Source organism: Rhincodon typus, chromosome 30, assembly GCF_021869965.1.
Source record: "Rhincodon typus isolate 14 chromosome 30, sRhiTyp1.1, whole genome shotgun sequence".
Lineage (NCBI taxonomy): Eukaryota > Metazoa > Chordata > Chondrichthyes > Orectolobiformes > Rhincodontidae > Rhincodon > Rhincodon typus.
The window spans coordinates 1,316,867-1,338,982 of NC_063361.1; the positions used below are offsets into that span (position 1 = coordinate 1,316,867).

A 22,116-nucleotide genomic window follows, 5' to 3' on the forward strand; every position below is an offset into this window, starting at 1 on the left:
CACGATTGAACGGTGGAACAGACTCGATGGGCCAATTGGCTTAATTTTGCTTTTACATCTTATGCTCTTACCACTGGCCACAGACTTCCAGTCAGAAAAACGTATCTTCACAACGACCCTCTGGTTCCGATGACAAAGTCAATTTTGCAGCCAATTTGCCACTTCATCACTGATACCATATGACTTATTCTTCTGTACTAGCCTACCATGAAGGACCTTGTCAAATCTCGCAAGTAAAGTCCATGTAGACCTTCACTGGCCTACCCTAAACAATCACCTTCATCACTTCCTCAAATAACTCAAGTTTGAGACAAATCTCCCCAGACATAAAGCCATGCTGATTATCCCCAATAAATCCTCTCTCTTCCAAATGCAAGTAAATCCCATGCCTAAGAATCTTCTTCAATAATTTCCCTACCACTGGAGGTAAGAATCACCAACCTGTAACATCCTGGATCATCTATGTTGCCCTTATTAAACAATTGACCAACATTAGCTATTCTCCAGTCTTCTAGGAGGTTGCTTATGGCTAAAGGGAATACCCTAGCTACAGCCTCTGGCTCCACACATGAATTACCATTTTGATCCTTAATGGGCCTTACTCTTTTCCCCACATTTACCCTTTACCCTTAATGTACTTGTAAAACAATGTCAAAGTTCCTTTATTTTATCTGCCAGTATTCTTTCATATCCCCTTATAGCTCTCTTAAATGTTCCCATTTGCACATTCTATACATCTCTAGGGATTCTGCTGTTTCAAGCTTGGTATCTACTGCAAGCCTTTTTTCTTCCTCTCTCTCAATCCAAAGCAGTCTGTCCCTTGATATCCAGGATTCACAGGATTTGATGGTTCCACCCTTTTTCTTTATTGGAACATGTTAATCTTGTACTCTCCATATTCCCTCCTTGAATACATCTGTGTTCTGAGAGAGTTTTACCTGGAAGTATCTGCTCCCAGTTCACTCTGGCCATATTATATTTGATCTTCTCAAAATCAGCCCCCCCGCTCCCCTCACACCCCTGCCCCCATCCCCAGTTGAGAACTTTGAAATCAGGCCCATCCATATCCTTTTCCATAACAATCTTGAGTCTAACAGAGTTGGGATACTGAAAGAGGCAAGGGAGCAGATTGCTGGGGCCTATGGATGGGCCTGATTTCAAAGTTCTCAGCTGGTGGGGGGAGGGGTGCTGATTTTGAGAAGATCAAACATAACATGGCCAGACTGAACTGGGAGCAGATACTTTCAGATAAATCTCTCTCAGAACACAGATGTATTCAAGGAGGGAATATGGAGAGTACAAGATCAACATGTTCCAATAAAGAAAAAGGGTGGAACCATCAAATCCTGTGAATCCTGGATATCAAGGGGCATACTGCTTTGGATTGAGAGAGAGAAAAACAAAAAAAAAAAAAAAGGCTTGCAGCAGATACAAAGCTTGAAACAGCAGAAGCCCTAGAGATGTATAGAATGTGCAAGTGGGAACATTTAAGAGAGCTATAAGGGGATATGAAAGAATACTGGCAGATAAAATAAAGGAACTTCAACATTGTTTTACAAGTACATTAAGGATAAAGGGAAAATGAGGGGAAAAGAGTAAGGCCCATTAAGGACCAGAGCGGTAATTCATGTGTGGAGCTAGAGGCTGTAGCTAGGATTTTAAATGAATATTTTGGGTCAGTGCTCACTAGTGAGAGGAACAATATAGATATATAAATCAAGGAGTAGATCTGCGATACAATTGAAGAAATCAGCATAGACAGAGTGGGGACTCTTAATGGACAGGTAGGCTTAAAGGTAGATAAATCTTCAGGGCCGGATGAAACGTAACCCAAGTTGTTGAGTGAGGTAAGGGAGGAAATAGAAGGGTGCTTGCAGAAATGTTCAATTCCTCTCTGATCACTGGAAAGGACAGCCAATGCCGGGCTGTTATTCAAGAAGGGAGCAAGGGATAAACCAGGAAACTACTGATCAGTCTAACTTCAGTGGTTGGGAAACAATTGAAGCAATTCTGAGGGCCAGGATTAATCTGCATTTGGAGAGTCAGGGATTAATCAAAAACAGTCAGCCTAGTTTTCTTAAGGGGATGTCATATCTGACCAACTTGACTGAATTTTTTAAAAGAGGTGATGAGGTGCATAGATGAAGGCAATGCTTTAGATGTAGTCTACTTGGACGTCAGCAAGGCTTTGGTAAGGTTTCACCTGGGAGACTGATAGCAAAGGTAAGAATCCATGGGTTTCAGGAAATTTGGCAAATTGATTCCACAATTGGCCGAGCAGCCGGAAGCAGTGTGTAATGGTTGAGGGGTGCTTTTCTGACTGGAACTCTGCATTCAGTAGGGTCCCACAGGGATCAATGTTGGGGCCCTTGCTGTTTGTAGTTTATATAAACGATTTAGACTTGAATGCAGGAGGGTTGATCAGTAAGTTTGCAGACAATACAAAAATTTGGGATAGTAAATAGAGAAAAGATAGCTTTAGACTACACGAGCGGTCAGGTAGGCTGATCAGTCGCAAATGGAGTTGAATCTGGAAAAATATAAAAGATGATGCACCTGAGCAGGACAGAAAAGGCAAGGGAATACATGATACTTGCTGAGACCAGAGTCCTGATGAATCGCATAACTCGGGCTGTGGCTAGTGCTTTAAACTAAATAATGGGGGAGGTGGGTTCAGTTGCATGGAAAATTATAGGATATGTTAAAGTGAAGGAGAGCTCAGCAGATGTTATTGAAGTTGCCAGAACAAGCAATAGGACAGTGAGTATGGAAAGGGTCAGGAATTTAACTTTAGGCACAGCACAAAGGGAATAACTATGAGAGTGGGGGAAGTCAATGCAGGACTAAGCATGTTGTACTTAAAAGCAAGGTAAATGTGCTTGTAGAGCAGATTGAAATTGGCGGGTATGACGTTGTAGGCATCAGAGACATGGCTGCAAGGGGATCCGGGCAAGGAACTAAATATCCAAGGATACACGTCCTATCATAAGGAATTAAATATCCAAGGATACATGTCCTATCAAAAGCACAGACAAATGGTGTGGGGTTGCCTTGTTAGCAAGGAATGAAATTGAAATCAATAGCAAGAAATGATATAGAATTAGAATACGTAGAATCTGTGTGGATAAAGTTGAGGAACCACAAAGGGAAAATGTTCATGATGGGAGTTTTTCACAAGCCTCCTAGCAGGATTCAGAATGTGGGGAAGAAAATAAATCAGGAGATAGAAAAGGCACGTTAGAAAGGTGCTATTACAATAATCACGTGGGATAGCAACATGCCGGTGTAATAGGAAAATGAGGTTAGAAGCGTATTTCAGGAAAAGGAATTCATGGATTGTCTACAAGACGGTTTTTGGGAGCAGCTTGTGGTACAGCCCATTAGGGAACAGGCAATTCTGGATTTGGTTCTTTTTCTTTACTCATTCACAGGATGAGGGCATTGCCCATCCCAGTTGTCCCGAGGGCAGTTGAGAGTCAACCACATTGCTGTGGGTCTGGAGTTACAAGTAGGCCAGACCAGGTAAGGATGCAAGCTTCCTTCCCTAAAGGACATTTGTGAACCAGATGAGTTTTTCTGACAATCAGCAATGGATTCATGGTTATCACTAGAGTCCTGGAGTCCTACGCCATGGAGACAGGCCCTTCGGCCCAAACAGGTCCATGCTGACCAAAATGTCCATCCATGTTAACCCCATTTCCATACCCTTCTAAACCTTTCTATCCATTTATTTGTCCAAATGCCTTTTAAATGTTGTTAGTGTACCCACCTCAACCACTTCCGTTGGCAGCTCATTCCATTTGCGTACCACCCTCTGCGTAAAAAAGTTGTCCCTCAGGTCCCCATGTATTCTTTCCCCCCTTAGCTTAAACTGATGCCCTCTAGTCGTTGATTCCCCAACCCTGGGAAAAAGACTGAGTGCATTCAACCTATCTATACCTCTCATTATCTTATACACTTCTATAAGATTCGCTCCCCAACCTCAGTCTTCTAAGCTCTAAAGAAATAAGTCCTAGCTTGTTTAACCTCTCCCTATAACTCAGTCCCTTGAGACCTAGCAACATTCCTGTAGATTTTTCTGCACTCTTTCCAGGTTAGTAACATCCTTCCTATAGCAAGGTGACCAAAACTGAACAGAATACTCCAAGTGCGGCCTCACCAATGTCCTGTACAACTGCAACATAACTTCCCAACTTCTGCACGCAATGCCCTGACTGTTGAAGGCCAGTGTGCCAAAAGCCTTCTTCACTGCCCTATCGACCTGTGACTCCACTTTCGGAGGATAGTGCGCCTGCACTCCAAGGTCCTATCATTCACCATGGAATTCCTACCTTGATTTGATTTTCCAAAATGCCACACCTCACACTTATCTATATTAAACTCCACTTGCCATTTCTCGGCACACTTCCCCAGCTGATCCTGAATTTCTGATAACCTCCTCACTGTCCACAATACCACCTATTTTAGTGTCATCCACAAACTTACTAATCATGTCTTGTACATTCTCATTCAAATCATTGATATAGATAACAAAATAGCAATAGGCCCAGCACCGACCAGAGGCACACCACCAGTCACAAGCCTCCAGTCCGACAAACAACGTTCCACTGTTACTCTCTGCTTCCTACCATCAAGCCAATTGTGTATCCAATTTGCCAGCTCTCCCTACATCCCATGCAATCTAACCTTCCAGAGGAGCCGATCATGTGGAACCTTATCAAAGCCTTACTAAAAATCCATGGAGACTACATCGACTGCCCTGCCCAGTCACGTCAGGAAAGAACTCTAATAAGTTTGTGACGCATGATCTCCCATGCACAAAGCCATGCTGACTACTCCCAATCAAACCCTGTCTTTCTAAATGCACGTATACCTTAACCATCAGAATCTTCTCAAGTAAACTACCTACCACAGATGTTAAGCTTACTCATCTGCAATTCCTGGGTTTTTCTTTGTAGCCCTTCTTGAATAAGGGCACAACAGTCGCTACCCTCCAGTCTTCTGGGACCTCACCCCTGGCTAACGATGATGCAAATGTATCAGCCAGGACCCCCGCAATTTCGTCTCTAGCCTCTTGCAGGGTTCTTGGATATACCTGATCAGGACCAGGAGACTTATCCACCTTGATACATTCTAATATTTCTAGCACCTCCTGTTCTGTGATATGGACAGTCCCCAAGATATTGCCACTAACTTCCCAAGTCTTTATGTCTTTCTCCACAGTAAACATAGAGGAGAAATATTCATTGAGGACCTCACCCATCTCCTGCAGTTCTACACATACATGTCCACTTTGGCCCTTGAGGGGTTCTATTCTAAGTATACTAAAGGAAAAAGAATAGCTAAAAGGATCTCTTTGGATTCACCTTAATCTTCTCAGCCAAAGCTATCTCATGCCCCCTTGTCACCCTCCTGATTTCCTTCTTCAGTAAACTCCTGTATGCCCCATCTACCTCCAGGGATTCCCTTGATCTTAGCTGCCTGTTCCTGAGCCATGCCTCCTCCTTTTTTCTGGTCAAAGACTCAATATCTCTCGTCATCAAGGGTTCTCTACTCCTACCAACCTTGCCCTTCACCCTCTCAGGAACATATAGACCTTGAACTCTAGCTATCACACTTTTAAAGGCCTCCCGCTTGTCAGAGGTTCCTTTACCTGCAAATAAACTACTCCAATCAACCCCTGCAAACTCCTGTCTAATTCCATCAAAATTCACCTTGCCCCTATTTAGCACTTGAACCTGTGGACCAGTTTTGTCGTCCTCCATAACTATTTTAAAATTAATAGAACTATTGTCACTGGTCCCAAAGTACTCCCCCACTGTCACCTTAGTCACCTCTCCTGCCCTATTTCCCAAGAGTAGTTCAAGTTTTGCACATTCCTGAGTAGGACCCTCTATATACTGCTTGAAGAAGCTTTCCCGAACACACTTAACAAATTCTACCCCACCTAAGCCCTTAACACTATGGCAGTCCACTATATTAGAAAAAATTAAAATCCCCCACTATGAGAACCCTATTTCTCCTGCAAGTCTCTCTGCATATTTGTTCCTCTAATTCCTGTTGACTATTTGGGGCCTATAGTACAAACCCAATAACGTCACCATCCCCTTCTTATTTCTTATCTCAAACCACAAAGCCTTACTGGATGATCCCTCAGTTATTTCATCTGACTACTGCTGTGATACTCTCCTTAATCAAAAATACAACTCCCCCTCCCCTCTGAGATAGTGAGGGCTGCAGATGCTGGAGTCGGAGGCAACACAGTGAGGAGCTGGTGGAACACAGCAGGCCAGGCAGTATCAGAGGAGGAAAGTCAACGTTTCGGTTCAGGACCCTGCTTCAAGAGTCTTCTTCTTGCCCTCCCCTCTATCCCAACTAAAGCACCTGCACCCTGGCACATTACGCTGCCAGTCCTGTCCCTCTCTTAGCCATGTTTCTGTAATGGCTATAATATCCCAGCCCCAAGTACTTATTCATGCCCCGAGTTTATCGGCCTTATTTCATCGAAATGATGCAATTTAATCCAACAGGCATTCCTTGCTACCTGTCCTGTGCAAGCATGACCTGTCTCTTGAACTTGCTATTTTCGATTACTGTATCTCCTTCCAGCCTCCTTGCTGTTGGGAATCCCCTGCCAATCTAGATTCTCAATTCCAGAGATAACAAGGTGTAGAGCTGGATGAACACAGCAGGCCAAGCAGCATCAGAGGAGCAGGAAGGCTGACGTTTCAGGCCTAGACCCTTCTTCAGAAATGGGGGAGGGGAAGGGGGTTCTGAAATAAATAGGGAGAGAGGGGGAGGCAGATAGAAGATGGATAGAGGAGAAGATAGGTGGAGAGAAGACAGACAGGTCAAAGAGGTTGGGATGGAGCCAGTAAAGGTGAGTGTAGGTGGGGAGGTAGGGAGGAGATAGGTCAGTCCAGGGAGGACGGACAGGTCAAGGGGGCGGGATGAGGTTAGTAGGTAGGAGATGGGGGTGGGGCTTGAGGTGGGAGGAGGGGATAGGTGGGAGGAAGGACAGGTTAGGGAGGCGGGGATGAGCTGGGCTGGTTTTGGGATGCGGTAGGGGGAGGGGAGATTTTGAAACTTGTGAAGTCCACATTGATACCTTGGGCTGCAGGGTTCCCAAGCGGAATATGAATTGCTGTTCCTGCAACCTTCGGGTGGCATGGTTGTGGCACTGCAGGAGGCCCAGGATGGACATGTCATCTGAGGAATGGGAGGGGGCATTGAAATGGTTTGCGACTGGGAGGTGCAGTTGTATAGTGCGAACCGAGCATAGGTATTCTGCAAAGCGGTCCCCAAGCCTCCGCTTGGTGTCCCCGATGTACAGAAGGCCACAACAGGAACAGCGGATGCAGTATACCACATTGGCAGATGTGCAGGTGAACAACTGCTTGATGTGGAAAGTCTTCTTGGGGCCTGGGATGGGGGTGAGGGTGGAGGTGTAGGGGCAGGTGTAGCACTTCCTGCGGTTGCAGGGAAAAGTGCCGGGTGTGGTGGGGCTGGAGGGGAGTGTAGAGCGGACAAGGGAGTCATGGAGAGAGTGGTCCCTCCGGAAAGCAGATAAGGGTGGGAAGGGAAAAATGTCTTTGGTGGTGGGGTCGGATTGCAGATGGCAGAAGTGTCGGAGGATGATGCGTTGGATCCGGAGGTTGGTGGCTGGTACGTGAGGACGAGGGGGATTCTGTTTTGGTTGTTATTGCGGGGAGGGGGTGTGAGGGATGAGTTGCGGGAAATGCGGGAGACATGGTTGAGGGCGTTCTCAACCACTGGAGGGGGCGGGGGGGGGGGGGAAAAGGGGTTCCGGTCCTTGAAAAACGAGGACATCTGAGATGTATGGGAGTGGAATGCCTCATCCTGGGAGCAGATGTGGCGGAGGCGAAGGAATTGGGAATAGGGGATGGCATTTTTGCAGGAAGGTGGGTGGGAGGACGTGTATTCTAGGTAGCTGTGGGAGTCGGTGGGCTTGAAATGGATATTGATTTCTAGGTGGTTGCCAGAGATGGAGACAGAGAGGTCCAGGAAGGAGAGAGAGGTATTAGAGATGGTCCAGGTGAACTTAAGGTTGGGGTGGAAGGCGTTGGTGAAGTGGATGAACCGTTCGAGCTCCTCATGGGAGCACAAGGCGGCGCCAATACAGTCATCAATGTAACGGAGGAAAAGGTGGGGTTTAGGGCCAGTGTAGCTACGGAAGAGGGATTGTTCCACATAACCTACAAAGAGGCAGGCATAGCTTGGGCCCATGCGGATACCCATGGCCACCCCCTTTGTCTGTAGGAAGTGGGAGGAATTGAAAGAGAAGTTGTTGAGGGCGAGGATGAGTTCGGCTAATCGAATGAGTGTGTCAGTGGAGGGGGCCTGGTCGGGCCTGCGGGACAGGAAGAAGTGGAGGGCCTTTAGGCCAGTTCATCCACTTCACCAACGCCTTCCATCCCAACCTTAAGTTACCTACCCTTCTTAATTCCAGATATTGTTTATTGAATTCAAATTCCACCATCTGCCATGGCATGATTTGAACCCAGAATGTTATCTTGGTCTCTGGATTAACAGCCCAGTGATAATACCACTAGGCCATTGCCTACCCTCAGTGATGTGTAATGAGGCAGATTTGATTCGGGAGCTTAAGGTGAAGGAACCCCTAGGTGGCAGTTGCCAGAATACTGTGGAATTCACCCTGCAGTTTGAGGGGGAGAAGCTGGAATCAGATATGATGGTATAACAACGAAGTAAAGGTAACTACAAGAGGGAGGAGCTGGCCAGAGTTAATCAGAAGGGAAGCCCAATAGGGAAAATGGTGGAACAGCAATGGCAGCAGTTTCTGGGGGTAGCTCAGGAGGCACAGCAGAAATCCATCCCAAGGATGAAGAAACATACTATCGGGAGGATAACTAAACAAAAAAAAGGGGGGAAATGTGTGTGTAAGCTAGCTAGTAATACAAAAGAAAGAAAGAAAAAGAGTTTTTTCTTCAGATATTGAAAAGGTAAGAGAGGCAAAAGTGAACGTTGGATCACTGGAAAATGTGGAAGAATAGTAATGGGGAACAAAGAAATGGTGGAGAAACTGAATAGGTACCTTGCATCAGTTTTCACAGTGGAAGACACCAGCTGCATACCAGAACTTCCGAGTTCTGACAGAGACAGCTGAGGAGATTATAGAGGCCTTGATGGTGATCTTTCAGGAATTACTGGAGTCAAGGAGGGTGCCAGAGGACTGTAAGATGGTATTGTACCCCGGTTTAAGAAGGGAGGCAGGCAGAAGATAGGGTAGGCTAGTTAGTCTGATTTTGATCATTGGTAGATTTTACAGACCATTATTAAGGATGAGATAGTGGAGTACTTGGAAGTGCATGGTAAAATAAGGTGGAATCAGTATGGCTTCATCAAGGGGGAGTCATGTCTGAAAAATCTGCCAGGCTTCTTTGAGGAGGTAATGAACGAATTTGACAAAAGAGAGCCAGTGGTTGTAATTTACTTGGATTTCCAGAAGGCCTTTGACAATGGTATTGGGGGGGAAGATAGTGGCAAATATAGATTAGTGGCTGACTGGCAGAAAGCAGGGTAGGAACAAAGGGATCTTTTTCAGGATGGCAGCCGGTGACTAATGGAGTTCCACAGAGGTCAGTGTTGGGAGAACTATTCATGTTATACATTAACGATCTGGGCGAAGGAACTGAAAGCACGGTTGCTAAGTTTGCAATAGACACAAAAACAGGTTGAGGGGCAAGTCGTGTTGAGGTAGTGGTGAGGCTGCGCAAGGACTTGGGCAAGCTTTAAGAGTGGACGAAAGACTGGCAGATGGAACACAATGCGGGAAAGTGTGAGGTTATGCATTTTGGTTGGAAGAATGGAGGCGTAGATTATTTTGTAAACAGTGAAAGGCTTTGGAACTCTGAAGCAGAAAGAGACTTAGGAGAATCCTGAACTAGGACTCCTAAGGTTAACATACAGGTTCAGTTGGCAGTTAAGAGGGCAAATGCAATGATTGCTTTAATTCGAGAGCGCTAGAATACAAGAGCAGAGATGTACTGCTGAGGCTGGACAAGGCTCTGGTTAGACCGCATTTGGGATATCATGAACAATTTTGGGCCCTGTATCTAAAGAAGGATGTGCCTGCTCTGGCAGGGATCCAGAGCAGGTTTACAAGAATGATCCTGGGGATGAAGGGCTTGTCATATGAGGAGCGGTTGGGGACTCTAGATCTGTACTCATTGGAGTTTAGAAGGATGAAGGGGGATATGATTGAAACTTACAGAATACTGAGAGGTGTGGTTAGACTGGACGTGGAGAATGTGTTTTCAGTAGCTGGAGAGGCTAGGACCTGAGGGCACATCCTCAGAGTGAGGGTGACCCTTTAGAAGTGAGATGAGTAGGAATTTCTTCAGCCAGAGGGTGGCTAATCTATGGAACTCATTGCCACAGAAGGCTGTGGAGGCCAAGTCATTGAGTGCATTTAAGACAGAGATAGATGGGTTCTTGATTAGTAAGGAGATCAAGGGTTACAAGGAGAAGGGAGGAGAATGGGGTTGAGAAACATATCATCCATGATCCAATTGGGGATCTTCTTTGAGGAGTTAATGAGCATCTATGGGCCGAATGGCCTAATTCTGCTCGTATTATCTTATGGTTGTATGTTGAATGCAAGTACCCTGGGAAGCACTGAGGATAAGAGGGACAAAAATAGAAGTTGCCAGAAAAGCTCAGCAGATCTCGCAGCATCTATGGAGAGAAATCAGAGTTAACGTTTTGGGTTGAGAGACCCTTTGTCAGTTCCGAGTTTCTAATTTACAGCATCCAGAGTTCTTTTGGCTTTTTTTAAAAATAAGAGGGACCTCCGTGTGTGTGTCATTTAAGGGGGCAGGACAGACAGATAAAGTAGTTGAGGATTATATTACACTTGCCTTTATTAGGCCAGGAATAGAGTTTAAGAGCAGGGAAGTTATGCAGGAACTGTACAAAATACTGGTTAGGCCATAGCCAAAGAATTGTGTGCAGATCTGGAATCCACTGTACAGGAAGGATGTGACAGCACTGGAGAGGGTGCAGAGGAGATTTGCCAGGACGTTGTCTGGTTTGCAGAGTTTCTGGTGATTCCTGTTTTTTTTTTTAATATTTCATTCAATCTTCTGACCTGCCAAATACCTGCACAATTATATGCTCTTCCTTTACGTTTGATACTATCTTCAACTGTTTCGGTTAACCATGGACAGAGGGTCCATCCCTTTCGATTTAAGATACTCTTTGGAATATATCTATTTTGTGTATCTGAAATATCCTCTTAAATCTCTGCTACTGCATCTGTGTTAACCACTGTTTAACCTAATCTGCCAATTCACATCAGCCAATTCTGCTTTCATGCCCTCGCTATTGCTCTTATTTAAAATTTTCAACAAATATTCTTGGACACACTCCTCTTTTTCTTAAGCTGAATGTATAATTCAAATCATATGATCGCTGCTGCTTACAGGCATCTTCTGAGATCATTAAATAGTCTTACATCGTTACAAAATACCAGGTCTAGAAGGCCTGGTCTCGGGTTGGCTGAGGCAGCATGGTGGCTCAGTGGTTAGCACTGCTGTCTCACAGCATCAGGGACCTAAGTTCAATTCCACCCTCGGGCGACTGCCTGTGTGGAGTTTGCATATTCTCCCAGTACTCCAGTTTGGCCTCCAGAAGGCCAAAGATGTGTGGATTAGGTGGATTGGCCATTCTAAATTGCCCATAGTGTACATGGATATGCAAGCTAGGTGGATTAGCCATGGGAAATGTGGAGTTGAGGGGGTTGGGGGGCTGGGTCTGGGTGGGATGGTCTTCAGAACGTCAGCATGAACTCAATGGGCCGAATAGCCCGTTTCCACACTGTAGGGATTCTATGAAAAAAGGACTTAAACTATGGAAACAGTCACAAATGACATCCTGTGTCACTGTGACAATGGTAAATGTTCCCGGGGTGACTCTTCTTGAGCTGTTTGCAGCCTTTGAGAGTCGACTATACCATCCTCCCCCAATCCCTCTCTTCACTGTCATCCACCTGGGGATGACTGGTCTAACTTGGTTCCATTCTTATCTAACTGTAGCCACAGAGTCACTTGCAAAAGGTTTCTCTGCTTTCATTACCTTTGATGCTCCCCAGGGATCAATCCTTGGTTCCTTTCTATTTTTCTTCGACGTGCTGCATCTTGGCAACATTATGTGAAGGCATAATTACAATTTTCAAGTGTATGCTGATGACAGTCACTCTACCTCAGCACCACCTGACTGGACTGTCCCACAGGTGCAAAATTATCAGACTATTTAACCAAAATCCAGCACTGGACAAGCCGAATTTTCCTCAAATTAAATACTGGGAAGACTGGCACTCAAGCTCCTAATCAAAAATCTGTAGTCCTGGTAATGACATTACTCCTCTCCTAGGGCATAATTTTAAGGTGATTGGAGGAAGGTATAGGGGAGATGTCAGAGGTAGGTTCTTCACACATTCGTGTGGAATGCGCTGGGGCAGTGGTAGTGGAGTCAGTTAATTTAGAGACTTTTAAGCGACTCTTGGATAGGCACACGGAGGATAGTAAGATGTAAGGTATGCAGGGTAAATTGATCTTAGTAGGTCAATAGGTTGGCACAATATCATGGGCCGAAGTGCCTGTACTGTGCCATGCTGTACTGTTCTATGTTCTATGTAACATTGAAATTAAAGCAGTACTTTCACAAGTTTAGTGTCATACTTAATCTGGAGATACATTTTTGATCTCATATTCATGACAACACTAAGACAATTCTATTCCTTTAATATTAGTCTCTTATTGATTCCCAATTATAATCTCTCCAAAACTGCAAGAGATGCCTTCAGCTGCCCAGCCCCCATGTTCTGGGCTTCCATTCCCACACCACTTTCCCCCTTTAAGATGACTTGCAGAAACCCTTTTAACAATTCTTTTGGCCATCTGATGTAATATCTCTTTATATTGCTTGGTATCATACTCTGTTTACCTGGAATTTCATTTCGTTAAAAATGCATGATTTATCCATGTTTAAAAAGATATTTACAGTGGTTCTTGCATAGGAGATCAGAGAAGCTGTCTTGACAATAGACGTGCAGTACCACATTTTGCACCGTCACTTCCAGTAGGTGGCTATTCTTTCTCTGCCCTACCTTGTTTACTGTGCTTAGCTTAAGAAAACAACCAAGTCCTCTGCCTTCACGACAATCAAAATATGGAACTGTCATCAATGCACTGCTGATAATCTGAAGATATTGCGAAAGGAGGGACTGGGAATCTGTTGTGCACTGTTCAGCCAATGGCTGAAGCAGTTCTGGCAGTGTTCATAACAGCCAGTTAGCAGGAGAAATGAACAGGATCAGGTAGGAGAACAAAACTTGTACTAAATTCTGGACATGTGAAGCAAAGCAAAAGATAACTGGAAGAGTTAAACGGACATTGGAAAAAGTTGTGATTCTGTCTGAAGTCAGAAAAGTCCCATCCCTCTCTTTATAAATTTTCATGACTTTTCAAAATTTCCTGTGAAATTACATGAAACAGCTACATAAATTTTAGTTAGTTCTGTTGCTGGTATGACCTTATGAACATCACCACATAGCCCACATAACACAAGGTGGCTGCAGCTCAATACACTGGCTACAGAAACTTGGGATCCTGTGCTAAAGACTCTTAATTTTTCCCTTCATTTTTACTAATCTCTTCTTTTGTCATCTTATACTGGAGTCTTCAATTATCTCTACTTTCAAAGCAATAGTTCTATCTTCAGCTCTCCCGTGGAAGATCAAAGCTTCCATGGTGATTTTACTTGGCAAGGCTCACACTGTTTGCTCTGCTGGTTGCTATTCCTTACTGACTGAACATGCCTTGCTTGAAATCGTAGAATCTCTACAGTGTGGAAACAGGCCCTTTGGCCCAACAAGTCCACACCAACATTCAGAGCATCCCAACCAGACCCATCCCCCTATAACCCACCTAATCTACACATCCCTGAACACTACGGGCAATTTAGCATGGCCAATCCACCTAGCCTGCACATCTTTGGACTGTGGGAGGAAACCGGAGCACCTGGAGGAAACCCACGCAAACACGGGGAGAATGTGCAAACTCCACACAGACAGACGCCCGAGGGTGGAATTGAACCCAGGTCCCTGGCGCTGACACAGCAGCGCTAACCACCGAGCCACTGTGCAGCCCTTAACTTTTCATTGCTTTCATTTTAAAATGTTGCCTAGTTTTGTTATCACTCTTAACAATCCAGATTTCTCCACTTGAAATTTTTGCAATTTCTTTTCCCCCCTGTTCATACTTCAGATTTTCCCATCATATCATTCTACCTATATCCTCTTGTAGATGTACATTCTCCTTTTAAATTTGGCCCAACACAAAATTGGGGTTGTAGGTCATCAAGATTCCTCAATTCTCAAGTCCAAATCATTTATCACAACTTGGGATTCCACAGAACACTTATCATATCTCTGTTGATTAAGAGACTTCCTTTAGTTCTTAAATTTTGCTTTCTTCCCCAAAAGCATCTCTCCATACGTTCCATTGAAGACTGTTTGATTTTATCTTTCCCATCTCTTATTTGATACCTTTTTGTTAAATCCCTATTTACTGCATTTTATCTGACAGTTACTATTTCTTCAAAGAATTCCAAGATTGGTCAAGTGAGGTCATTGACTGATATTTGTTTTGGACCATTTTCAATCCATACAGAGATGGCTAAAATTTTATCTGTTGATTGGAAATGGATTTACACCATCTGCAGCTCTCAAATTTGTGGCAGATCTCAAGATGATTGCTAGTAGGGAACACTTAAAAGGTGAGCCTGCATTCTAACATGAACGCACAGCATTATTTCTAAGCAGCAGTCAAGAACTGGAATCTGTGCTACTCCACTTATTTTAATTCATTTTAGCATCTGTGCATTTGCTGATGTTATCAATTTCAAACTCCTCAACCCTTTTTTAATTTAAAAGCATTAGGAATAAATGAAGGCTAAATTGAAAATGATATCTTCTACTGCCAATTGTGAATTGCCTGATTCTCTGCACACTAGTGGCAGAGTTGTCATACAGTATTTAAATTCTGTTGTCTTCTATGGTCACTACCACTAACTTTGCCTCTTCTTCCTTTTTTGCGTTTATCAATTCTACTGTAAAGCACTAGGAATATTTCATTATGTTCGTTGAAGAATTAGAAGTACTTTTGCATTGAAATTTCTATCAGTTGTCTGCCTTACCATTATCCTCCTTGATTTTATCAAACTGCTCCATGACCTCCGACTCAGACTTGGTGAATACTTGTAGATCAGCTCTGTTCTGATGGGCTCTCTGGTTTTAGAATTCCATGTTGGAAGTGGAACTATCACCTCATCAATCCCCTCACCAGTTCCAAATTTTTCAGCTTCTCCTTTAGCTATTTTGGCTACCTTTATTACAGCTCCAACTTTATTCCACCATCTAAGGCTTTGCACTAGACTATCCCAAATTTCATCTGCTGTAGTCCCCGAATTCAAATCACTATGCAAATCTGAGTTTCAGAGGGCTCAGAACACATATCTACCCTAAATCACAACCCTAAAAAAAAGTGTACTATTTCCAAGGCTGAATCATCCCTCTTTCTAGTGCCCAATGCTTAAACTCGACTGAGAATCCATCTCCAAGTTAGGCTATGTGTTCATTTTCTTTTCCACTGGATATGTTGCCACTGCTCTGTGTATTTACCTATTGTCTAGCTCCACCTGCAATTTCAGAGCTGTTTCCTCTTGCCATCCTCAGCACTTCTGATGCATGTCATTACTATACCTCAGCTTCCAGTTGGCCCATAATCATTGATTTGAAAATGCTTTTAGTACTGTGTACCTGTCCCAAAATAGGTTTAAATTTATCGTTCATACAATCTTATGATTTTTTTTGATCAACAGTACTCCTAACCAAGGTCTATTCTTATGGATCAACCTTTTTTTCCACATCGTGGCAAATTAGTGATTAAAATTAGTCTCCAAGTGCCTCTATACTTGTCATAGATGTCAGTCAATGTAAGCGGTCAAAAAATGCAGACCCTTTGATTTTCATGAAATGGTTCCTAGTGATCCTTTTACTGATTCCCATTGCCCATTTCACTTTAAGTGCTGATGTGTCTTCCAGAACATTTTTCTCCTTTATATGTTACAGGGTGCAGCCAGCTGTCCTTAGCATTGCTCTGCTTCAGCAACACGAGTACCCCTTTCCTGATCCAGGGTTTTCTGCATACTACAAACTATACAGATACTGGATTTGAAATGTTACCCATTTCTCTCTCCACAGATGTGCTTGAACTGCTATATTTCTCCAGCATTCGGTGTGCTTGTTTCAGATTCCCAGCATCTGCAGTTTTTGCTTTTATACACATCATGTGCCTTGCTCTGGATTCCATCATTTCTATTTGTCCAGCTGCTTATTCAAAATTATGCACTTGGCAAATATTTCTTCTTCCTATCTGCTTGAATGTCTTCTCAGCTCAAATTCTAATGTCATCCATTAGTTTGTTTTAATTGAAAGTGTAATCAAGTTCTTATCACACAATGGGGCAAACAGTATCCTTCTTGTTGTTGGTTCCTATGACTGCAATCTACTTTCGCTCAAACCACCTCTTGTAATACAATTACTTCTGCATTACCTGCCATTAGACAGGGGGCTGTTCTGTCACTTTCTTTCAGAATTAAGTTCATGAGTTGCCTTCATTACTCAGACCTGAGAGAGTGCAAGAGTTGGGATGTCATGTTGAGGTTGTACAGGATATTGGTGAGGCCTCTTCTGGAGCATTGTGTGCAGTTCTGGTCACCCTGCTATAGGAAAGATATAATTAAATTGGAGAGGGTTTTGAAGGTTTACCAGGATGTTGCTGGGAATGAAGGGTTTTAGTTATAAAGGAAGGCTGGGACTTTTTCCACTGGAGCATAGGAGGTTGAGGGGTGACTTTACAGAAGTTTATAAAATTGAGGGGCATAGATAAGGTGAAAAGCCTAAAGTTGGGGAGATCAAAACTAGGGGGTGAGAGGGGAAGTTGTAAAAAAGACATGATGGGTAACTTTTTTTTTAAAAAAAAAAAAGAGTGGTTCATGCATGGAACAACTGTCAGAGAAAGTGTTGGATGCAGACACAGTACAACATTTAAAGACGTTTGGATAATTACCTGAATAGGAAAGATTTGGTGAGTCATGGGCGAAACGCAGGCAGGTGGGACTAGTTTAGTTTGGGAACACAGTCAGCGTGGACTAGTTGGACCTAATGGGTCTGTTTCCATGCTGTATGACGACTGTGAAATTCCTTGCACTTAACTTGTGCTCAACATTCTTTTTATCTCACTTCTCCTCCACTCCTTACAAGTCTGCCTTACAAAGTTGAATAAAGCAGTTCCATCTTCCTGTCACCTTTTTACAATAAACTGCCCAGATCTATAATGGCCTCACAGCACAGTGGCTTCTTAATCAGATACGATTAGACATTTGATGTCTAGTGGCATTGAGAATGGTGTGAGCAGTAACACCAACAATCAGACTCACTCAAAAGGTGAGTGACAGGCTTTTCTAGTAGCTCACTTCTGGGCTTTCAGCTCACAAAGTATAATTTAGAATTTAATCTTTAACAATTACAGTTACTTCAACTTTCAGCCTTTAATGTAGAAACTAATCTGAGCAAATACAAAAATACCTTTAACCACATAATGAAGAACGTCTTGATTTGCGCAATCAAGTTTTATTTTATAAAGTTAAAAAGGAAGATCGTGATATTCTATGACTGAATGAAACTAAATGTGTGACAAACACTTACCTCTCATGCTGCCAATTAAATCCTCCTTTATCTTTGTCCTCAATCTGTTAAACATTACATTACCAAAACCCTGAGACACACTAACGTCATGCTATAGTCTATGCTGATAAGGGTAGAATTGAGCACAAATTCTAACAGGGCTCTACAGACTAGATACAGTGATGATGTCTTCCCTCATTGGGGAGATAGAAAGTGGAGGACAGTCTCAGGATATTGGAATAGGTCATTTAGAACCGAGACAAGAACATTTCTTCTCAGAGGATAGTGAACCTGTGGAATTCTCTAACACATAAGGCTATGGAGGCCAAGTAACTGAATATATTCAAGAGTTGGATATACATTTAGATGTTAAAGGCATCAAGGGGTATGGGAAGAAAGGAATAATATGATATTGAGAGGGGATCAGCCATTATCATATTGAATGAAGAAGCAGGTTCAAAAAGGCTAAATAACCTACTCCTGCTTCTAATTTCTGAAAAACAGAAGTTGTAACACTCATACCTGAGTTGCAGGCATATTTTTGAAGGGAACATGTCCATTAGCTAGCTCGCAGGCAGTTATTCCCAGACTGTAAATATCAGATTTGGCATCATAACCCTGCAGATTCTACAGGAAGGAACAAACGGTTACAGAGGATACATTAGTTGTCAGCTGTAAATATTATAAGACAGCATTAACACCAAGTTTTCAAAGGAAACTTTGCTACACAAGTACAGCTTGATGACTAGGTATCTCACAATCAGCTGCAAGGACCACATAGAATCTGGTTGACTCCACGAGAAGGCTTAAATTGAGATTACTAAGAATACACAGTATATATGCAGCTTCTTTATCCAAACAAAAATGTGGGCTTCTCATCACCGCACTCTGAGCTCACACCTAGCCTCCTGGTACTTATCAATTTGATGGTGACTCGGCTGCTGCACAGTGACCGTAATTTGACATGGATTTCCAATAGCAATGGATGTCCTTTAAAACAACAGGATAATAAACACCATCTATCTTGGAATCTGGTCAGGAGTCTCAGAGATACCTCCAATCCTGTTCAACGAAGGTAAGGAGGGGGTTGGCAAATAGCTTTGGACAGAACGTATTTCTGATTTTGATTCCACAACATGGAATCTTTTCTAGAAGTTGTGCCCTTGGTAATGAGCCTGACTAATAGGTATGACTTTCTGTTGGGTGAAGAACATGCCAGATAAAAGTAACTAAAAAGTCAGCAGTTGCTTGTGACAGCCCTGATATTGTGAAGAGGATGGAGGGGGGAATGCAATGTGATCCCCATTTTTGGTTGGAGAAGGTACTTTGGGTAGGCATTTTAATGGGGTGGAAAGACAGGCCAATAAACAGCAAAGTTTTGAGAGCAAGGCAAGCTGCACCTCAAGTCATAGATCTCCATTATAATACACACAAATGCATCATGATGCATGTATTAAAATGATCACCATGCTGAAGTATCAGAATTCCCTGTCACGGTCAGTCTGTTTAAAATGATCTTGGCTAAAGGATGAATGGGCTTACCTGTTGCAGCAGCTCAGGACTTAGCCATGGTAATATCTTAACACTGTATTTTGGGAAGTCGTGGATCACCCGTAGCCGTTGCCCATGGCTGATCATACTGAAAATACTGCGGAGTCCTGATAGATAAACTTGTCCATCTGATGATATTAGAATGTGACTTGCTTGAACACTCCTGAAAGGGAGGAAACTGGTTTATTACTTTACCCTATTTACAGCATGGTGAAATAAACAGTAACTAAAGTGTCCGATTTCGAGAAAGAACAATTTCTAAGACCCACAGTGTACAGCAGTAGCACAGAATCCGTGGGAAGTAGCGCAGATACATTGGAAAGAGAGAACACAAGAACAAGGAGCAGGAAAATGCAATTCAAGCCTGCTTCACCTTTTGCCAGTCATGGCTGATCTCATCTCACCTTCAATTCCATCATCGTGATATTGGGAAGAGGTGATGATGATGGAGAGAAGATGGAGGGGCAAAGACAGAACTCATTTAGCTTGAGCTTAGCAGGAAAAATGGGGTGATCATGTTACTGGGAATATGTTTATAGACCTTCAAATATTTAGTGATAGAAATACACAGGCAAATTTGCAGGAAAATCACAGGTATGTGAAAAGATTTTATGTACCCAAAAATCAACTTAATGTGAGAATAACAGAGGGTGTGGGTGTGTGGGGGTGAGTGTGGATATGAGGGGGAGTGGCAGGAGGAGGGAGCTTGGTGCAAAGGGACAGCATCTTAAAATACATTCAGGATAATTTAGACCAACATAGAAAACAGGAACAGTCGTTCATTCGGTCCATCAACTTTGCTCTGATCAAGGTTGATCATCCAACTCAATAACCTATTCCTAATTTTATCCAATATCATTTGATCCCTTTAGCCCAAAGTCTTATATCCAACCCCTTCTTGAAACCGTACAATAGTTTGGCCTCAACAGCTTACTGTGGTAGCGAATTTCACAGGTTCACCATGCTCAGTCCTAAATAGTATCCTTAGATGGTGACCCCTGGTTCTGGACTCTTCCATTGGGAACATCTTTTCAGCATTCACTCTGTCTAGTCTTGTTAGAATTTTATAGGCATTCTTCTGAACTCCAGCAAATATAATCTGAAACAATTCAACATCTCATGTGTCAGTCCCACCATCCCAGTAATCAATCTTGGAAACTTTTGCTGCACTCTCTCTATAGCAAGAACTGTCCTCAAGTAAGGAGAGCAAAACTGCACAATATCCGTTGTGTGGTCTCACTAGGGCCCTATATAACTGCATTAAGACATCCTTGTTCCTGTATTTAACCAATTCGTTTTGAAGGCCAACATACCATTTGCTTCTTTCCTGTCTGCTGCACCTGAATGCTTTCCTTCAGAAAGTGATGTATGAGGGGCACCCAGGTTTCATTGCACATTCCCCTCTCTCAATCTATCACTATTCAGATAGTGATCTGCCTTCCTGATTTTGCTACCGAAGTGTATAACCTCACATTTATCCGCACTATATTTCATCTGTCATGTGTTTGTCCACTCATTCAAAGTGTCCAAATTATACTGAAGCATTTATGCATTCTCCTCACAGTTCACCCTCCCACCCAACTTTATGTCATCTGCGAATTTGGAGATATTACATTTAGTTCCTCGATTCAAAATTATTTAATTGTTAATAACTGGGATCCTAGCACTGGTCCCCACTGTACGCACCAGTCACTGTTTGCCATTTAGAAAAGGCCTTATTTATTCATACGCTTTGTTTCCTTTCTGACCAGTTTTCTATCCAAGTCAATACACTACCCCATATCCATACACTTTAATTTTACACATTAAATCTCTTCTGTGGGACTTTGTCAAGCGCCTTCTGAAAGTCCAAATAAGCCATATCCACTGGCTCCTCTTCATGAACACTACTGGTTACATCCTTAAAGAAATCAAGTAGATTTGTCAAGCATGACTTTCCTTTTATAAATTCATGCTTATTGTCTGATCCTGCCACTATTTTCCAAATGCTCAGCTTCTTTTTAAGATAATGGACTCAAGCACTTTCCCCACTACTGACATCAGGCTAATTGGTCTATATTTCGTGTTTCTTTTCTCTCTGTCTCCCTTCTTAAATAGGTCCAACTAAGCATTGCTGTATCTGAAGCTGGCAAATGCATTAGGCCAAATGTATGTGGGGTAAGCACTGGGTTAAGAGTAACTGTTGTTTACCAAAGCTTTAGATTAGCATTGGAGAAAAGCAAAGAACAATGTAAAGCAGAACATCAAAGTTAACTTCAATGGGATAAATCGAAATCTAACCAGGGTAAAATGATTCAAAAGATTAACAGGAAAAGTTACAATAGGACAGTGGACAGTCCTCGAGGAGGAAATTCTTTCAATGCAGGAATGCCAACAAGGGCAAAAGGTAGAGGAATAAAAGAGAGCTCCTTGAATGATAAAGGTAATGGAGAATAAAATGGAATATGCTGCATATGAACAGAATGTTTCAATAAAAAAAAATCAGGTCATTAAGAATAGCGGAATGGGGAAATTAGGAAAACAGGTAGATAATGAGATTGGAATAGTTGTTAAAATCAAATGAAACACATATCTTCTATGAGCATGTAAGTAGACAGCAGATACTAAGAAGCAGACCGAGACCTTCAAGAGACAAAGATGATACATGCTTAGTGTCAGAAGACAAGACTAGAAGACTTGGGCACTTTTATCAGTATTTAATAAAGAAAAAAATTCTTACATAATAATTGATTGACACCGAATTGAAAGAGGTAATAGGGTGAAGTATTCCGTGG

The 22,116-nt window shown here is 42.8% G+C and overlaps 2 protein-coding genes across 2 annotated transcripts in view; one reads left to right on the forward strand and one right to left on the reverse strand.

Annotated features, from left to right (window-relative positions):
- ddx42 (DEAD (Asp-Glu-Ala-Asp) box helicase 42) overlaps positions 1-22,116 on the forward strand; it is a 262,098-nt gene that overhangs the window by 112,802 nt on the left and 127,180 nt on the right. The gene's annotated exons all lie outside the window — the stretch shown is intronic.
- Positions 1-22,116, reverse strand: part of strada (STE20 related adaptor alpha) — a 90,679-nt gene that overhangs the window by 9,985 nt on the left and 58,578 nt on the right. The window contains exons 8-9 of the mRNA XM_048614689.1: positions 19,334-19,520; positions 18,314-18,418 (exon numbers count right to left, since the gene is read on the reverse strand). Of these exons, the coding sequence (XP_048470646.1) occupies positions 18,314-18,418; positions 19,334-19,520 (292 nt within the window). The remainder of the gene's footprint in view (positions 1-18,313; positions 18,419-19,333; positions 19,521-22,116) is intronic.